The sequence below is a fragment of the Haliotis asinina genome, chromosome 6 (assembly GCF_037392515.1).
Source record: "Haliotis asinina isolate JCU_RB_2024 chromosome 6, JCU_Hal_asi_v2, whole genome shotgun sequence".
Lineage (NCBI taxonomy): Eukaryota > Metazoa > Mollusca > Gastropoda > Lepetellida > Haliotidae > Haliotis > Haliotis asinina.
This window is the reverse complement of record NC_090285.1, coordinates 58,176,130-58,196,939: the sequence shown is the minus strand read 5'-3', so window position 1 is coordinate 58,196,939 and position 20,810 is coordinate 58,176,130. Positions and strand designations below refer to the sequence as shown.

Here is a 20,810-nt window from a genome sequence, read left to right as displayed (position 1 = left end):
GTTTTATCTACCTGGTCTACCACAGCCTGCTGTAAAACATATATCACCCCTGACAGAAATGGTGGTGGTGGGGGGGGGGGGAGGATGTTATTGGGTTTATACACTACATGTAGCTGCCATTGTCTCTGTGAAACTGTAGACACTATTTGTCAACAAAGAGCAGGTGTCAATTTCATATCCTTTGTTGTTCTGATCAACACTGTAATGAAAAAAAATTAAACCAAAGACATTTCCCTAAAACTTTGTTGTATGCTTTTTCTCAATCTCATTATATAGCCACCTCATAGACTCAGTATTAAAAAAAACAATGTGCAGATGGCTTTTAAGAGACCCCTACACAATATGCAAGACACTGTTCAGACATAAACCAGTAATAGTTAATAGTAAATAAATATTTTCTGAAGTTTGAAAAAAAATATAATATTGATCATCACATCAAAAATGAACCAACCCCACCAAATGTTTTTCAGATTAAATTTTGAATATTTAGTTGTTTTTTAACCTGCCAAGCTTATTTGATTTAAAATATCCTGATTTTTTGACAAACAAAACTGGAAATTCAGGGGCTCTGATGCAATTTGATGTTTTCTTCTTTCTTTTCTTGTATTTTGCAGAAATGATATGATAAATGAGAAATGGATGATTTTTTGACAAACGAAACTGGTTTAGATAGACAGTAAACATTCAATTAAATATTACCTTTCCAAATTTTGTTGTTGCGGTAAAGTTGAGTCTGTGTAAGAACTTTTACATCTTTATTTGATATTTTTGCATTATGAAAGCAACTTTTCTTTTGGCCCTTTCTTATTGCTGCAACATTATGCGTGACGGAATTAATCATTTTTGCTGGAACTAGAACTTCTGATGGCATATTGATGATGCTTCTATTGTGTAGTTTTTGTTTGATCCCTTTGTAAGTCTTCACAAGTATGTTGACAATCCGCTAAATGTTTCACAGATTGCTTACTGATGGCCTTTTGACCAGATTGCATGTGGCCTGCAGCTGGCACTTTGCTTATGTTTTGGTAAGCTGGCTTGGGTTTCACCAAAACATCCACCAAGTACACATGTTCTTACTCCCACATGATAATATTTCACTGGCATGCAAGTTTTCAAGCTTACTCCATCAGCTCTGCTGTGAGTGGTCATTTGTTTGGACAACGTTCACTGATTGGTCAGTACACTGGTTGTGCTTGGATAGTAATCATTGATTGGTCAGTTAGTTGAAGTTGTGATTGGGTAATGATCACTGACTGGTCTGTTGCTGTTTGGATAACATTCACAAATTGATCAGTACAAGTTGGTACAACATTCGGTTTAGACAATGGTTAATGGATGCAATCTAGTCAATGTCTGTATTGTGATAATGTGACCGCATTATGACTTAATTGTTTCACTGATGTCTGCTAAATTTTACATAAAATTATGATGCTGATGGACACACGCACACGCACACATGCACGCACACACTGACATCCTGGAATGACTCACCCACAGAGTAAACTATAGTTATGTGTATACATATGCAGAATTAGAGAAGTGCAACTAAATAAGGTGCAGCATTTTACGTTTGACTTCATGTTCCCCAAATCATACGATATTCTCTGTATCTCAGCAAAACAACTTGCGCCTGTTATTTACAACATGTAACACATGTTCCTATGTTGTTTTCAACCTTGGCACAAAAACTCAATGAAGTTGAAATATCACATTCCTTCTACGTGTCACACCTGAATTTTGGCTTTAAGAAGTACTGTATCGGAACTGATTGTATCAGAGTTATCTGCCCTTCACTGACACTGCGTGCTTTTTCATTTAGAAACACGCAATTATGATGATTGCTCATGCAGCACTAAAAAGTTTAGAGTATTAAGGCTGTATTGTGTTGTATGGCTATATTGTATGCTGTAAGTCAGAGAAGGTGTTACTGCTGTCTATAGGCCATCAGTAGGACTTGTTATGCTCTCATTGTAATACCGAACTCGATAGCCTTTGGCGTACACTGTGCAGTGCTATAAGCTCAGGCTTTTTAGTGTTAACTTTTATCCAGAGATTTGTCAAATTCTAACTCAATTCTTTTTTTCCATTTTAAATAGTATTGAGTTTCTTTGGTCTTGAAGGTTATTACACCTGTCAGTTTGCATGTTTGCCTGTTGCTTTTACCCTGTATCTTTTTGTAGATCTTCCTAATGTCTGTCTATGAGGTTAGGTATAACTAACTAACTAACTAACTAACTAACTAACTAACTAACTAACTAACTAACTAACTAACTAACTAACTAACTATGTTCTCCATAATGTGAAACAACACACACTGGGTATTTTACTGGGGCATTATTTCTGAATCGGCATACCTTGAATTCTCTTTTGGGTCTTAAGCTATGAAACGGTTTCCACTGTAAGACAAGTGACAAAGGTTGTAGCCTTCTGCACCTATTAGTTTGACATAGATATTTCCTAACTAAAGCTAGTGCAGCAGTTCATTGTGCATTGTCTTGTTTGAAAGGGTAGTATACTAAACATGCATTAGTGATGCATGACTGTGTATGTAATTTTGCGACACTTTTGTTATGTATTTTGTAAATTGGAGTATGAGAAAAGCATATGTGTTATCCTCAAGTTTCACCATAGGTTCTTATAATGTTGTCGAGCATTCTGGCATACCAGTGGTATAAAACCTTTACCGAATCGTCACACGTATGATAAAAATGTTATCATCCATAAAATATCTCACCTTTGCTTATCATTGGTATAGGAACCTATACCTATTTGCCACATCATAATGTGATAAAGATGTTGCCCATGAAGTATCTCACCTTTTGCTTACTAACAGTATGAGAACCTACCGTATGCTGAAATGTCACCTCATAATGTGATAAAGATGTTGTCATCCCGAAAGTATCTCACCTTTTGCTTATTAACAGTATGAGAACCTACCGTATGCTGAAATGTCACCTCATAATGTGATAAAGATGTTGTCATCCCGAAAGTATCTCATCTTTTGCTTATTAACAGTATGAGAACCTACCGTATGCTGAAATGTCACCTCATAATGTGATAAAGATGTTGTCATCCCGAAAGTATCTCACCTTTTGTTTATCAACAGTATAAGAACCTACCGTATGCTGAAATGTCACCTCATAATGTGATAAAGATGTTGTCATCCGGAAAGTATCTCACCTTTTGTTTCTCAACAGTATAAGAACCTACCGTATGCTGAAATGTCACCTCATAATGTGATAAAGATGTTGTCATGCCGAAAGTATCTCACCTTTTGTTTATCAAGATTATGAGAACCTACCGTATGCTGAAATTTCACCTCATAATGTGATAAAGATGTTGTCATCCCAAAAGTATCTCACCTTTTGCTTATTAACAGTATGAGAACCTACCGTATGTTGAAATGTCACCTCATAATGTGATAAAGATGTTGTCATCCCGAAAGTATCTCATCTTTTGTTTATTAACAGTATAAGAACCTACCGTATGTTGAAATGTCACCTCATAATGTGATAAAGATGTTGTCATCCCGAAAGTATCTCATCTTTTGTTTATTAACAGTATGAGAACCTACCGTATGCTGAAATGTCACTTCATAATGTGATAAAGATGTTGTCATCCCGAAAGTATCTCATCTTTTGCTTACTAACAGTATGAGAACCTACCGTATGCTGAAATGTCACCTCATAATGTGATAAAGATGTTGTCATCCCGAAAGTATCTCACCTTTTGCTTACTAACAGTATGAGAACCTACCGTATGTTGAAATGTCACCTCATAATGTGATAAAGATGTTGTCATCCGGAAAGTATCTCACCTTTTGTTTCTCAACAGTATAAGAACCTACCGTATGCTGAAATGTCACCTCATAATGTGATAAAGATGTTGTCATCCCGAAAGTATCTCACCTTTTGCTTATTAGCAGTATGAGAACCTACAGTATGCTGAAATGTCACCTCATAATGTGATAAAGATGTTGTCATGCCGAAAGTATCTCACCTTTTGTTTATCAAGATTATGAGAACCTACCATATGCTGAAATTTCACCTCATAATGTGATAAAGATGTTGTCATCCCAAAAGTATCTCACCTTTTGCTTATTAACAGTATGAGAACCTACCGTATGTTGAAATGTCACCTCATAATGTGATAAAGATGTTGTCATCCCGAAAGTATCTCACCTTTTGCTTACTAACAGTATGAGAACCTACCGTATGCTGAAATGTCACCTCATAATGTGATAAAGATGTTGTCATCCCGAAAGTATCTCATCTTTTGCTTACGAACAGTATGAGAACCTACCGTATGCTGAAATGTCACCTCATAATGTGATAAAGATGTTGTCATCCCGAAAGTATCTCACCTTTTGCTTACTAACAGTATGAGAACCTACCGTATGTTGAAATGTCACCTCATAATGTGATAAAGATGTTGTCATCCGGAAAGTATCTCACCTTTTGTTTCTCAACAGTATAAGAACCTACCGTATGCTGAAATGTCACCTCATAATGTGATAAAGATGTTGTCATCCCGAAAGTATCTCACCTTTTGCTTATTAACAGTATGAGAACCTACAGTATGCTGAAATGTCACCTCATAATGTGATAAAGATGTTGTCATGCCGAAAGTATCTCACCTTTTGTTTATCAAGATTATGAGAACCTACCGTATGCTGAAATTTCACCTCATAATGTGATAAAGATGTTGTCATCCCAAAAGTATCTCACCTTTTGCTTATTAACAGTATGAGAACCTACCGTATGTTGAAATGTCACCTCATAATGTGATAAAGATGTTGTCATCCCGAAAGTATCTCATCTTTTGTTTATTAACAGTATAAGAACCTACCGTATGTTGAAATGTCACCTCATAATGTGATAAAGATGTTGTCATCCCGAAAGTATCTCATCTTTTGTTTATTAACAGTATGAGAACCTACCGTATGCTGAAATGTCACTTCATAATGTGATAAAGATGTTGTCATCCCGAAAGTATCTCACCTTTTGCTTATTAACAGTATAAGAACCTACAGTATATGGAAATGTCACCTCATAATGTGATAAAGATGTTGTCATCCCGAAAGTATCTCACCTTTTGCTTATTAACAGTATGAGAACCTACAGTATGCTGAAATGTCACCTCATAATGTGATAAAGATGTTGTCATGCCGAAAGTATCTCACCTTTTGTTTATCAAGATTATGAGAACCTACCGTATGCTGAAATTTCACCTCATAATGTGATAAAGATGTTGTCATCCCAAAAGTATCTCACCTTTTGCTTATTAACAGTATGAGAACCTACCGTATGTTGAAATGTCACCTCATAATGTGATAAAGATGTTGTCATCCCGAAAGTATCTCATCTTTTGTTTATTAACAGTATAAGAACCTACCGTATGTTGAAATGTCACCTCATAATGTGATAAAGATGTTGTCATCCCGAAAGTATCTCATCTTTTGTTTATTAACAGTATGAGAACCTACCGTATGCTGAAATGTCACTTCATAATGTGATAAAGATGTTGTCATCCCGAAAGTATCTCACCTTTTGCTTATTAACAGTATAAGAACCTACAGTATATGGAAATGTCACCTCATAATGTGATAAAGATGTTGTCATCCCGAAAGTATCTCATCTTTTGTTTATTAACAGTATGAGAACCTACCGTATGCTGAAATGTCACCTCATAATGTGATAAAGACGTTGTCATCCCGAAAGTATCTCACCTTTTGTTTATTAACAGTATAAGAACCTACCGTATGTTGAAATGTCACCTCATAATGTGATAAAGATGTTGTCATCCTGAAAGTATCTCACCTTTTGTTTATTAACAGTATGAGAACCTACCGTATGTTGAAATGTCACCTCATAATGTGATAAAGATGTTGTCATCCCGAAAGTATCTCACCTTTTGCTTATTAACAGTATGAGAACCTACCGTATATGGAAATGTCACCTCATAATGTGATAAAGATGTTGTCATCCCGAAAGTATCTCACCTTTTGTTTATCAAGATTATGAGAACCTACCGTATGCTGAAATGTCACCTCATAATGTGATAAAGATGTTGTCATCCCGAAAGTATCTCACCTTTTGTTTATCAAGATTATGAGAACCTACCGTGTGCTGAAATGTCACCTCATAATGTGATAAAGATGTTGTCATCCCAAAAGTATCTCACCATTTGTTTATCAACAGTATAAGAACCTACCGTATGTTGAAATGTCACCTCATAATGTGATAAAGATGTTGTCATCCCGAAAGTATCTCATCTTTTGTTTATTAACAGTATAAGAACCTACCGTATGCTGAAATGTCACCTCATAATGTGATAAAGATGTTGTCATCCCGAAAGTATCTCATCTTTTGTTTATTAACAGTATAAGAACCTACCGTATGCTGAAATGTCACCTCATAATGTGATAAAGATGTTGTCATCCCGAAAGTATCTCATCTTTTGTTTATTAACAGTATAAGAACCTACCGTATGCTGAAATGTCACCTCATAATGTGATAAAGATGTTGTCATCCCGAAAGTATCTCACCTTTTGTTTATCAAGATTATGAGAACCTACCGTATGCTGAAATGTCACCTCATAATGTGATAAAGATGTTGTCATCCCGAAAGTATCTCACCTTTTGTTTATCAACAGTATAAGAACCTACCGTATGCTGAAATGTCACCTCATAATGTGATAAAGATGTTGTCATCCCGAAAGTATCTCACCTTTTGTTTATCAACAGTATAAGAACCTACCGTATGCTGAAATGTCACCTCATAATGTGATAAAGATGTTGTCATCCCGAAAGTATCTCACCTTTTGTTTATCAACAGTATAAGAACCTACCGTATGCTGAAATGTCACCTCATAATGTGATAAAGATGTTGTCATCCCGAAAGTATCTCACCTTTTGCTTATTAACAGTATAAGAACCTACCGTATGCTGAAATGTCACCTCATAATGTGATAAAGATGTTGTCATCCCAAAAGTATCTCACCTTTTGCTTATTAACAGTATAAGAACCTACCGTATGCTGAAATGTCACCTCATAATGTGATAAAGATGTTGTCATCCCGAAAGTATCTCACCTTTTGCTTATTAACAGTATGAGAACCTACCGTATGCTGAAATGTCACCTCATAATGTGATAAAGATGTTATCATCCGGAAAGTATCTCAACTTTTGTTTCTCAACAGTATAAGAACCTACCGTATGCTGAAATGTCACCTCATAATGTGATAAAGATGTTGTCATCCCGAAAGTATCTCACCTTTTGCTTATTAACAGTATGAGAACCTACCGTATGCTGAAATGTCACCTCATAATGTGATAAAGATGTTGTCATCCGGAAAGTATCTCACCTTTTGCTTATTAACAGTATAAGAACCTACCGTATGCTGAAATGTCACCTCATAATGTGATAAAGATGTTGTCATCCCGAAAGTATCTCACCTTTTGTTTCTCAACAGTATAAGAACCTACCGTATGCTGAAATGTCACCTCATAATGTGATAAAGATGTTGTCATCCCGAAAGTATCTCACCTTTTGCTTATTAACAGTATGAGAACCTACCGTATGCTGAAATGTCACCTCATAATGTGATAAAGATGTTGTCATCCGGAAAGTATCTCACCTTTTGCTTATTAACAGTATAAGAACCTACCGTATGCTGAAATGTCACCTCATAATGTGATAAAGATGTTGTCATCCGGAAAGTATCTCACCTTTTGTTTATCAACAGTATAAGAACCTACCGTATGCTGAAATGTCACCTCATAATGTGATAAAGATGTTGTCATCCGGAAAGTATCTCACCTTTTGCTTATTAACAGTATGAGAACCTACCGTATGTTGAAATGTCACCTCATAATGTGATAAAGATGTTGTCATCCGGAAAGTATCTCACCTTTTGTTTATCAACAGTATAAGAACCTACCGTATGCTGAAATGTCACTTCATAATGTGATAAAGATGTTGTCATCCGGAAAGTATCTCACCTTTTGTTTATCAACAGTATAAGAACCTACCGTATGTTGAAATGTCACCTCATAATGTGATAAAGATGTTGTCATCCGGAAAGTATCTCACCTTTTGTTTCTCAACAGTATAAGAACCTACCGTATGCTGAAATGTCACTTCATAATGTGATAAAGATGTTGTCATCCCGAAAGTATCTCACCTTTTGCTTATTAACAGTATGAGAACCTACCGTATGCTGAAATGTCACCTCATAATGTGATAAAGATGTTGTCATCCCAAAAGTATCTCACCTTTTGCTTATTAACAGTACAAGAACCTACCGTATGCTGAAATGTCACTTCATAATGTGATAAAGATGTTGTCATGCCGAAAGTATCTCACCTTTTGCTTATTAACAGTATGAGAACCTACAGTATATGGAAATGTCACCTCATAATGTGATAAAGATGTTGTCATCCGGAAAGTATCTCACCTTTTCCTTATTAACAGTATGAGAACCTACAGTATATGGAAATGTCACCTCATAATGTGATAAAGATGTTGTCATGCCGAAAGTATCTCACCTTTTGTTCATCAAGATTATGAAAACCTACCGTATGCTGAAATGTCACTTCATAATGTGATAAAGATGTTGTCATCCCGAAAGTATCTCACCTTTTGCTTATTAACAGTATGAGAACCTACAGTATATGGAAATGTCACCTCATAATGTGATAAAGATGTTGTCATCCCGAAAGTATCTCACCTTTTGCTTATTAACAGTATGAGAACCTACAGTATATGGAAATGTCACCTCATAATGTGATAAAGATGTTGTCATGCCGAAAGTATCTCACCTTTTGTTTATCAAGATTATGAGAACCTACCGTATGCTAAAATGTCACTTCATTATGTGATAAAGATGTTGTCATCCCGAAAGTATCTCACCTTTTCCTTATTAACAGTATGAGAACCTACAGTATATGGAAATGTCACCTCATAATGTGATAAAGATGTTGTCATCCCGAAAGTATCTCACCTTTTGCTTATTAACAGTATGAGAACCTACAGTATATGGAAATGTCACCTCATAATGTGATAAAGATGTTGTCATGCCGAAAGTATCTCACCTTTTGTTTATCAAGATTATGAGAACCTACCGTATGCTGAAATGTCACCTCATAATGTGATAAAGATGTTGTCATCCCGAAAGTGTCTCACCTTTTGTTTCTCAACAGTATAAGAACCTACCGTATGCTGAAATGTCACCTCATAATGTGATAAAGATGTTGTCATCCCGAAAGTATCTCACCTTTTGTTTATCAAGATTATGAGAACCTACCGTATGCTGAAATGTCACCTCATAATGTGATAAAGATGTTGTCATCCCGAAAGTATCTCACCTTTTGTTTATCAAGATTATGAGAACCTACCGTGTGCTGAAATGTCACCTCATAATGTGATAAAGATGTTGTCATCCGGAAAGTATCTCACCTTTTGTTTATCAACAGTATAAGAACCTACCGTATGCTGAACTGTCACCTCATAATGTGATAAAGATGTTGTCATCCGGAAAGTATCTCACCTTTTGCTTATTAACAGTATGAGAACCTGCCGTATGCTGAAATGTCACCTCATAATGTGATAAAGATGTTGTCATCCCAAAAGTATCTCACCTTTTGTTTCTCAACAGTATAAGAACCTGCCGTATGCTGAAATGTCACCTCATAATGTGATAAAGATGTTGTCATCCCGAAAGTATCTCACCTTTTGTTTCTCAACAGTATAAGAACCTACCGTATGCTGAAATGTCACCTCATAATGTGATAAAGATGCTGTCATACCGAAAGTATCTCACCTTTTGTTTATCAAGATTATGAGAACCTACCGTATGCTGAAATGTCACCTCATAATGTGATAAAGATGTTGTCATCCCGAAAGTGTCTCACCTTTTGTTTTTCAACAGTATAAGAACCTACCGTATGCTGAAATGTCACCTCATAATGTGATAAAGATGTTGTCATCCCGAAAGTATCTCACCTTTTGCTTATTAACAGTATGAGAACCTACCGTATGCTGAAATTTCACCTCATAATGTGATAAAGATGTTGTCATCCCAAAAGTATCTCACCTTTTGCTTATTAACAGTATGAGAACCTACAGTATATGGAAATGTCACCTCATAATGTGATAAAGATGTTGTCATCCTTAAAGTTTCTTACCTTTTGCTAGTCAGTGGTATACTAGACTAACAACTAGTTTCTGAAATGAACATATTTTACCAAAAAAGAGTTCATAGTAAAACAAAATATAAAGAATTGGAGTCCTGAGACTTTCTTCATTTTCAGCTGAAGCTAAGGGAATATAGACTTGCCACATTTCTAGACTTGGATGGGCTTTCCTTGATATGCTTGCTTCAGGGTCTGTATGACAGACTAATGGTATAAGAACCAATGCAGAAACATAACATCATATTATGATAAAGAAGTTATTATCCATGAAGTATCTCACCTTCCTTATTCTTCATCAACAACTAGAATGCCAATCAGACAGTTAAAATGACACATCATCTACCATAACCACAATGGACCTGTTTCATCACCATAGTACATATTATCTTTCTTGCATTGATCAGTGCACATTTAATATTGTTACAATGCCACCAGAGATCAATTGTGCCTGACAATCTATATGTTTCCCATTAGAACTAGCAGTTATAATTGTGTAATGACAAGCTAGGCTATTTCTAAATCACAAGTGTTTTGCTGTTGGTATAGAGTAAATATAGGTTGTATTTCACTCCTTATGTCCTGATGGGGACAGTTACACAGCTGTTTCAGACAGGTTTAAGATACAAGCAAGGCAACGTGTTCATCATCAGCTCAATGTTCACCATCAGCTCAGTGTTCTCCATTTCTGTTAGAGTAGCTTTGTCCCTGAATTGCGACCTCTTATGAGTCTCTTCAACCTTCCATACCTTCATTTCATATTGATGTACATTGTTGTTTTTGTGTTAAATCTTACAGCAGGGCAGTGCTCTCTGTATGTTACTCTTTGAGAAATTTATCTGGCTGTGGTATGATGATGAGACTCCGTCTGGGTTACTAGAGTTTGACTGACACTGACGACTGTTGTTGAACACTTTGTAGATATTAAAGTGAATAGAGAATTCTGGACGCATCAACATCTAGAGGGACACATTTGCTGTCCTGATTTCTGAATTTTGGTATGATATCAAGTTGGCCTACCTGATTTCTGAGTACATATTTGTATGCTGTCAAGATTGACTATCCTGATTTCTGATTGTTGGTGTGATCTCAAGATTGACTATATTGATTTCTGATTGTATGATGTCAAGATTGACTATCTTGATTTCTGATTGTTGGTGTTAATAATGATGTCAGGATTGACTATCCTGATTTCTGGTTGTTGGTATAATATCAAGACAAACTGTTTTGATTTGTAATTGTTGGGATGATGTGAAGTTGGCCATCCTAATTTGTGAATGTCAGCTGAGCATATTTAATAGTTGAACTAATTTCCAGCATCGTTTAACATACACAACAGGGCTATGAGGGCTTCATCAAGTGGCATTGCAAATTTGGTCTGAGGAACAAAGAAGATGGTTCTTTGCATATGGAACTTCTTTATAGCAAGGATAGCAACATTTTGGTTTCAAAATTCAAAAATTGTATATATCAGCTGATCTTCCTTCTTATTAATCAAGGAAGGGTATGTAGCGAAAGTTCTGAAATTTTAAAAAAATTTTCGAGAGTAACATATTTCCATGTTCTTTTAGGTTCTTTGTCAAGCACACTGGACACTTTCCACCAACACGCATGTGATGGTGAGTCGATGACAGTCAAGTGTCCACAGAAAACTATCATCAGTATACAGTTTGCCCAGTATGGCCGCCAGGTCCCAAGCAAAGAGATGTGTCCAGCAAGCTCATCACTACAAAATGGTGTGTATGGCAACACATACCGGAGCTACAGGAACTACCGAGCACTGACGTATGGACAGCATGAAGATACCAACTGCCAAGCCACCACGTCTCTACAGGTCAGTGACGGTACTTTCTTTGCATGGAGACATCATAAAGGACAGTTAACTACAATCTATTATTTTCTTTTGATATGACAGAAATAAATGTTTTTCGGTTCCAGTTCTAGGTTTATTGTAATTGTTTCTGGGTTTGTCATCATGAAAGCCTTCAACGTGGATTTATCCTAAATGGGGAATGTTACTTAGATGTTCCTTCTACAAGGTGAATTCATCAGAATCAGAATTGGTCTTTAGGAAGCAAAGCCTGCTTAAGATGTGATACATGGTATCGCTACTTGGTTGACACATTCCATCATGTCCCAATTACAATTAGTAGCCTGTAAATATTTGAGTCAGGATATGATAGATTGATGCTCATTGTGTTGATCACTGGATTGTCTGGTCCCGACTCAATTATTTACAGAGTACTACCATATAGCTGAAATATTGCAGGGCGCTACCTTAACCAACCAGCCAACCAACCGACAACATGATGATCTTCTTGTAAAGGGTATTAAACCCAACTTACTCACTCATTCAGTTTTGTTTTCCTAATAATGAAAGTAGGTCCCAATATATGGCACACACACACAACACCCAGAGTGCTACACAATATTTCACTACTATATGGATCCTCAACATTGTGTGACTTAATTCACCTAGCAAATCAGGAAGCAGTGAAAAGTCCTTCCTCTAGAAAAAATGTTGTTTGTCATTCAATTAACACAACTCAGAACCAGTTCCTAATTAAATCCAGTTACCAGCCACAGAGCCCTCTTGACCAGCTTTGCCATGTTGTTATTACATTGTATCGATTCACATCAGCCTTGACCAACAACTCATTGGGTTATACAGCGTTACATGGCTACTGAGACCTCATGAGAACTCCCGCCTCCGTACAGCAGGCCACAGCATTGAACACTCATGCTGCTTCGTCCTATTGTACGTAGGGGGAGTCCAGATACCAGTGTTTATTTTCATGACTTATCAGAGACTGTTGGACATAGGTGTGAAATCTAGTTTGACCCCACGAAAAGATTAGCCAAGGAATGTTAATGAAGTGTTTTTCTCCCAGGATATACCCGAGAGCAGTATCATTCTGACTTGATCCTCGATCGAGTAATTTAAACCTTTGAGATTTCTATAGGAATTAGGTTATCTATTTGTTATGCACTAAATATCCTTGTTTAGAGTTCTTTGAAGTAGGGCTTTTTGAAGTCAGTAAAAAGAGAGGTTGTTTTAAAGGGGCAGTGTCACTTCTGAATGGTGAGGTATGGGCATGGGTGTGGCCAAAGACTGTGATGGGGTGATATAGTATATATTTCTGGTATAGCACTAGCAATAATGAGGACTTCTGGAGACCTGGTTAACAGTTGTATTGGGCTTCTGTATGTATCGTATGAAGTTTTGTAGGTGAAGTGGTCATTATGGGGAGATAACTCTTCACATACAGTGATGGATTATGTGTAGGAAATTGCTTTTATATGATATCTGTAAAGTGACAGTTTATTTAGTAGGGGGTATTATTAGTGAGTGAGTGAGTGAGTTTAGTTTTACGCCGCTTTTAGCAATATTCCAGCAATATCACGGCGGGGAATCGAACGCGGGTCTTTGGCGTGACAAGCGAACGCTTTAACCACTAGGCTACCCCAACGCCGCGGGTATTATTGGTGATATTGGTTATATATCGAGTCTAGTAGATCCATTGGGCATTTCTGTGAGGGATCCTCTGGTATATTCAAATGTGATCAGGACATAGTTGGATGGGCACCCAGGTCAGATGTTATCTGATATTAGTTTTTATGGGTACCCAGGTCAAGCATGGTCAAGCTGTTGTTATACGAGAACCCTAATTTGGTTGTACAGCCATTTGTCTGGGACCAGTAGTAATACGTGAGTCACTGAGTTTAGTTTTACTCCACACTCTGTATTATTCCAGCTATGTGGTCAGTAAATAATCAAGCCTGGACCAGACAATCCAGTGATCAACAGCATGAGCATGAATGTATGCAGTTGAGATACAATAACGTGTCAATGAAGCAGCGAGTCTGACCACCCGATCCCATTTGTCGCCTGTTACGGCAAGCAGGGGTTACTGGAGACCAATTCATGAGTGACCTGTAATAAATAAGCGCCTCCTCCAGTGCATTATTAATACTTTAGCTTTCAGACATCCAGCAGAGGCAGACATTTCACTCAGTGCAGGTAGTTTAATGACTCAAGGGTACACAATACTCCCTGATCGCCGCATGAGTGATGGACAAGATAGCCAAAAATTGTGAGGTTAGAGAGTTGTGCAAGACACATTTCCATCCTAAAGTCCCCTTTGAGAAACAGTTAGTATTCCCTTTGTAGAGTCAAGTTTTATTGTTGGATTAAACCTAGATTATCTCTTCATAGTGAATGGATTTATGGACATTTATATTGACTTTGGTCATGCGGTGCAAGCTGGGTTTGTGGTTGTTGCAAAGGTCTACCTCATAACGTAAACTGAATATTGACAAATAATATCCTTTTGTGAGGTCCAGCTCACCGTGTTCCCTCCCCTGCAAAGACGAAGCATTAAAGGGACTCCCAAGTAGGCCTGTTATGCCCTTTGAAGTTCACAATGAAAGTATTCATGGTCTCCTCGGGTGGTTTTGCATAGCATTGACAAAATTTCTACACAGGTATTCATCTAATCCTTCGTTTATGTAAACCAGAGTTGAGATGTTAGAACATAATTTGTCTTATCGGTAAATTATGACTTGATTTCTATGTTTGGATCGTTTTTCTCCCCTAATGGAGGCTAGGATGTTAGTGTTTATGCAATTGGTGGCTTGAGATTGACAAGTGAAGATGATAGCAGGGCTGAAGTAGGTTTTTCTGTATATTCTCACACCTCCACATCACACTAATGGGGGCTGTGTGAGATCCAGGGTGATTTCATGGGTGGTCATGACCCTAGAAGGTCAAGGATTCTATGAGTGATTTTTAAACACCAACAAATGATCAAATGTTTTTTTATGAAGGAAATGCATCTCAAGTTTCCCTGTTTGTTATATTTGAATTTCCTGTTTACAAAGATGCCATTCTTTGTGTTTAATAATTTTGGAAGGTTGCGGGTAGCTTGTAAATTGTGTGTTTGAATTTATAGTTTTAAATTTTTGCTGGCATTTGCATTAATAACAGACAGAAATTGCAATAAATTCCTTTTTGAAACTTTGTATCTGTCACTCACACATTTATTCATTAGTTTCACTCATTCTTCAGATCACTGGATTATCTGGTCCAGATTTGATTATTTACAGACTGCCATATAGGTAGAATATTGTTGAGTTTGACAGTAAACAGCAAACAATCAAAGAAACTCACTTAAACTCACTCATGCACTCACTCACTCACTCACTGTCTTTAATAATTTTGGAAGGTTGTGGGTAGGTTGACACTCACCCACTCAACCATCCACTCACTCTCTCACCCACTCAACCATCCATGCACTCACTCACCCACTCAACCATCCACCCACTCACTCACCAACTCAACCATCCACTCACTCACTCCCTCACTCAGCCATGCACTCACTCACTCCTGTGTTTTTGTTTCCCACTAAGCGTTATGTGCATATCTGTTTTCATGTTCTGAGAGGCTGACATCACAGACAGTGGAATCCTGAACATGGTTATTGATCCATTTTTGAAGATATTGTGACTAGTAAATAATTAAACAATGCCAGAGATTATATTTTTCTTGCTTTTTGAATTCTCAAATTTAAGATTCAGCAGATGTATAAGAAGTTTTAAAAAACTGTATTCTCATCATTAATATCATAACTCGACTTGGGAGGACTGGCTGTTTCCTGCAACATGAACTCTAATAATAACAGCACTCTCCTCCATTTTGAAATAATTATTTCAGAAAATGTATATTGGGTGCTTTGTAATGGTCTTGAAGGCAGTAAATCAATATTAGTAGGAAAATTAACTTACAAATGATATGTAGCAGAATAAATGATGGGTAGCTCTAGTTGATAATTAAACATTAATTCTATAAAAACAATACTTGAGATCGATTTCAGTGGAAGGCAGAACCGTTGATCTGTGGACTAAACCATTTAGATTCTGCACTACCTGGTTTCAGTGTTTTTAAATTCAGATAACATTGGCTGAGAGGTTGAGGTGTAGCTCTTCATGCTGAGGATCCAGGTTTTATTACTGTCACAAGTACATGTGAACCTCTTTTTGAGTACCCCCTGCTGTTGCAACACCTACATGCTGAAGACTGTTTTTCCCATGTGGGTATCACAGTACTACTGAACATATACTGATGTTGCCAAAGCAATATTTCAGAAGCATTTGGAAGTTGGTGTAGTAATACAAGACAAATCTTATGGATAACGGTTTCTTTATTTCATTCTCACATCGTATATGGGCTAGTTCTTGTTTCTTCTTCTGGTTGAGTGCCTCTTCCATAAGACTTGTCTCGTATTGCTTAAAGCTGTTTGTGTGTTAACTCATGTAGTCCTTAATTACGACATATATCAGCATCATCTGAACATATATCTGGACTCCTGAAGGATCATGTCTTTAGGACAACAGGTGGAGCTGCTTGTCATCTGTACAAACACGCCTCAAGCATATAATCACATTCATTAGTCAGAGACACCTGCAGACAATATTCACCGTACTGGCTTCCTACACGGAGGAGAGAAGCAGGACCAGATATTGATCTACAGACCTGTGCCAGTTATATTTGGACCCTTGATTTAATTTCCACAGACTTGCATGTTATTTCAGTTTGGCATAAATCATTTTCATGAAGTGAGTTTATGATGGATCTACGTAAACTTTGACAGGCAAATGTGAAATCATCTCTGATCTGCACACATAATTTCAGTTTTCTGACCACTATTTAACTTATGACATCAGGCCTCGATTTCTCGAAACAAACTTAAGTTTTTACTCAAATCTCAAACTGAGTTTCACAATTTGAAACAGCTACATTTTTAGCTCAACTACATTTTTGACATATAAAACCCAAACAAATTAAGTAATCCATTCACAAAACTCAAATTGTTTCCTATAGTTTGAGTTTTGTGCTGATTTCAGTTCATTCCGAGAAATGCATTTTCTCATATTTGAGTAAAATCACAGACTTAAGTTTGTTTTCAGAAATCAGGGCCAGATTTATCAACTTACATATGGTTCCACAATGCACAATCCCATAGGAAACCATGTTAAATGGGGTTTCAGCAATGTGCATATGTCGATCAACATGTTTCCATGCGATAAATAGTCAACGGAAAGCAAAACAAATTATGTGATTGTAGGTACGATGATTCCTCACAAATATGCAAAGTTTGACTTGGATCTGACGAAAATTGCTTTCGTGAATATTATTTATCCTGCACCAAATTAAGAAGTAAGTCTATTGAAATTACTTCATGTTTCTGAATATATATAGGTACAGGTCTGTGCATATATCATGTAGACAACACTCCCATCCAGAGTGCCCCTGTAACTTCAGTTGTCATTCAAATCATTTGTTACAGTTGTCGTTTTAAAGTATGTATATGTACTACCCTGCTAAATACAGTCAGTACTTGAACGCAAAGCCAGGTGGCTGTCTAATCCAGAGAGACCAGTGAGCTCTCAAATGCACGCATGCAGGCGCACACGCATGCACACACACTAAAGAAGAATCAGTCATCTCCTTTTTATTTCTTATCTTTGACAGTTGATAATCTTTGCAGCATTCACTGCATTTTATGTGAAATTAAAAAATCTGATTTGTCACGAGTTACTATTCCAATGTGTCTATGATACACATTCACTTGATTGATGACTTCTGTGTGTACACACAGTTGACATTTAATGCAGGTGTTTGTGTCTATGTGTGTCAGGAATGCTGTAGGCAGACGTGGCGTCAGGCATGCTGTAGGCAGACATGGTGTCAGGCATGCTGTAGGCAGACATGGCATCAGGCATGCTGTAGGCAGACATGGTGTCAGGCATGCTGTAGGCAGACATGGTGTCAGGCATGCTGCAGGCAGGTGTGGTGTCACAAACTGCTCTATGTTTATTGTAGGTCTAATAGTGCATTGTAGTTACTTTGTTTGGAATAGTGTATCATTTATGCTCACTCACTCACCTTCTGAACAAAACACTCACATGGTCACTGTCTCACGTGCCCACTCACTCTCTCACTATCTCACACACACTTACCGACTCAGTCGCTTGTTCACTCACTCACCGACCCACTCACTCACACACCATCTCAACCAACCACTCATTCATTTACTCACTCACTGCCTCACCTACCAACTCACTCACTGTTTTACACACACATACTGGCTCACTCACTCACACACCGAGACTCACCTTCTCAACCAACCACTCAATTTACTCACTCACTTCCTCACCTACCCACTCACTCACTATATTACACACACATACTGGCTCACTCTCTCACTCACTCACTCACTCACTCACTCACTCACCTTTCCAACCCATTAATTTACTCACTGCCTCACCTACCCACTCACTCACTATATTACACACACGTACTGGCTCACTCACTCACTCACCGACTCACCTTCTCAACCAACCACTCATTAATTTACTCATTCACGTGGTCAGTGCCTCACCTACCAACTCACTCACTCATGTACCCACCCACCAGTTAACTCACTCACTCACACATGAACTGAATAACCCACCCACTCAATCACTTCCTCCCACTTACAAACCAACATGCACTCGCCCACTTTCTCATTCATTCATTCACTCACTCATTCGTAAGCTTCTTTTCCATGTTTAGTATTGGGACAGGTTCTAGTTAACACCTTGAAACAATCTGACACTATTGATAAGCCCATGCTTTGTAAAGGTATGTACATATGTACACTGTAATCAGCACTATAGAAATCCAGTTTTGAGCATTGAGTCTCACGCTCTCACAGGTGAACATTGATACAACAAGAGATGGGCTTTATGTTTGGTCCTGCTTAACATCTATATAAACAAATACATTCTAATAATAAATCGTATCATTATCAATCATGTGGCATATATCTTGTATTGGAATTGGTCTGTTACTGTTTTTGTCATGGTTACGCCATTGCAATGTCAATGAAGTTGTCTGGGAATATAAAATCTGATTCACAAGGAATGAAAGAGTTATTTCCCTTAGTCCACTGATGCTCAGGCCTACACTTCCATTGTTAGTTTCTTCTGTTGTGGATGCAATATGTTCATCAGTATTTATACAGCTCAGAAAAATATCGTTTCTTAGCAGTTTAATCTATCAGTAGAGAACGTTACATCATGTTTTTCATTTGTTAAATAATCATATAATTCATGTATAATTCATGCTAACATATGAGAATGTATGTCCTATCATGCATGAATGCATGCATGCATACCTACCTACCTACCTACCTACCTACCTACAGACAGACAGACAGACATACATACATACATACCCATACATACATACATACATACATACATACATACATACATACATACATACATACATACATACATACATACATACATAACATTTGTAATGATTAATGTAGTGGTTGGCATTTGAACAGATACTATGTAAAAATAAATAATGAATGTTTTTAAAAGAATTAAACGTTTCAAGGTATGGGTCATACTATAAAAAAATATGTGTTTTGCCAAAATATCCTGCAATAGACCGGAAACTGTTCTTTTAGGAGTTTCTGCACCTGTTTCGTTTCATGAATTAATTATTTTCGAACTCATTACTTCAATATTTCATTATCAATGCCATAACATGTATGAAAATGGCTCCTGTATCGTGTTGATAGCATATAAAAAAAAAAAACATTTTCAGAAAAAGACATTAAACATATTGGCTCAATTTCAATGACTGGCACCAAGCCTACTTCTTTCTAATAGAAAACTCCCACGAATGATGATTATGGGTATTTCAAGTGTGTGTCTTCTCAACTGACAAACACTATTTGCCCACTCAACAATGTAAATAGTTGTGCGAAGCAGCACAGAAATGTAAAGTTAAAAAACGTGTAAACTGCATATGTACAACAATCTGTTTACTCTCCGTTATGCCTTGTAAATAATTGTTCAAGCTGAACTGTTTAACAGCTGTTTAAGTGCTATTCAGCCTTCTTCCATGAAAGTTGAAATAAAACACTGTGAAACTCAAACACATAAAGATATCATATCTGCTGTCGGAGCCTGTTTGATGAAGCTTTTTATGTCAACAGCTAAGCCAGAATTCAGGGAATATTTTGACCTGGAATTCGTGATTACAATAAAAAGCAAACATGGTTGCTATATTGAATATTGTGATGACATGGGTAATCTTCTTGTACATCTTTCGAAGAAGCAGGTGCCCCGTGATTTACAGCCCAAGTCATAAGGCATTTCTTATTTGCACATGGGGGATAAAAAATTGAAAATATGTTGGATTCATTGTGGGTTAATGGCTATTTTGGGCAATATACATTGGCCAGTTTAAGTTATGCTTATGGCATGAGTATGTTTTTCATTGTAAGGCTGAATTAAATTTCATGTTTATTTTCCCATAGTCTGTTGCAAAGGCATTGAGTCATGGCAGGGTGCTAAAACCCTTCTTCAAAGATTATGAGATAGGAATGTGGAATTTGAAAATTGATCTTTGTTTGTTGAATGGAGACAAGTCTACTGTCATGCTTTATTGTATCTTCATGATGGAGATGTTAAAAAAAATAGAAGGAATTTTGTTATGGACATTTTTAACCTTTCACATAAATGGATAATCAGTTCTATACAAGCAAAACATTGCAA

At 37.1% G+C, this 20,810-nt stretch overlaps 1 protein-coding gene across 1 annotated transcript in view; it reads left to right on the top strand.

Moving 5' to 3' along the window:
• The window catches only part of LOC137288074 (protein eva-1-like), a 166,999-nt gene that overhangs the window by 44,968 nt on the left and 101,221 nt on the right, over window positions 1–20,810 (top strand). The window contains exon 2 of the mRNA XM_067820448.1: window positions 11,765–12,027. Coding sequence (XP_067676549.1) covers window positions 11,765–12,027 — 263 coding nt within the window. The remainder of the gene's footprint in view (window positions 1–11,764; window positions 12,028–20,810) is intronic.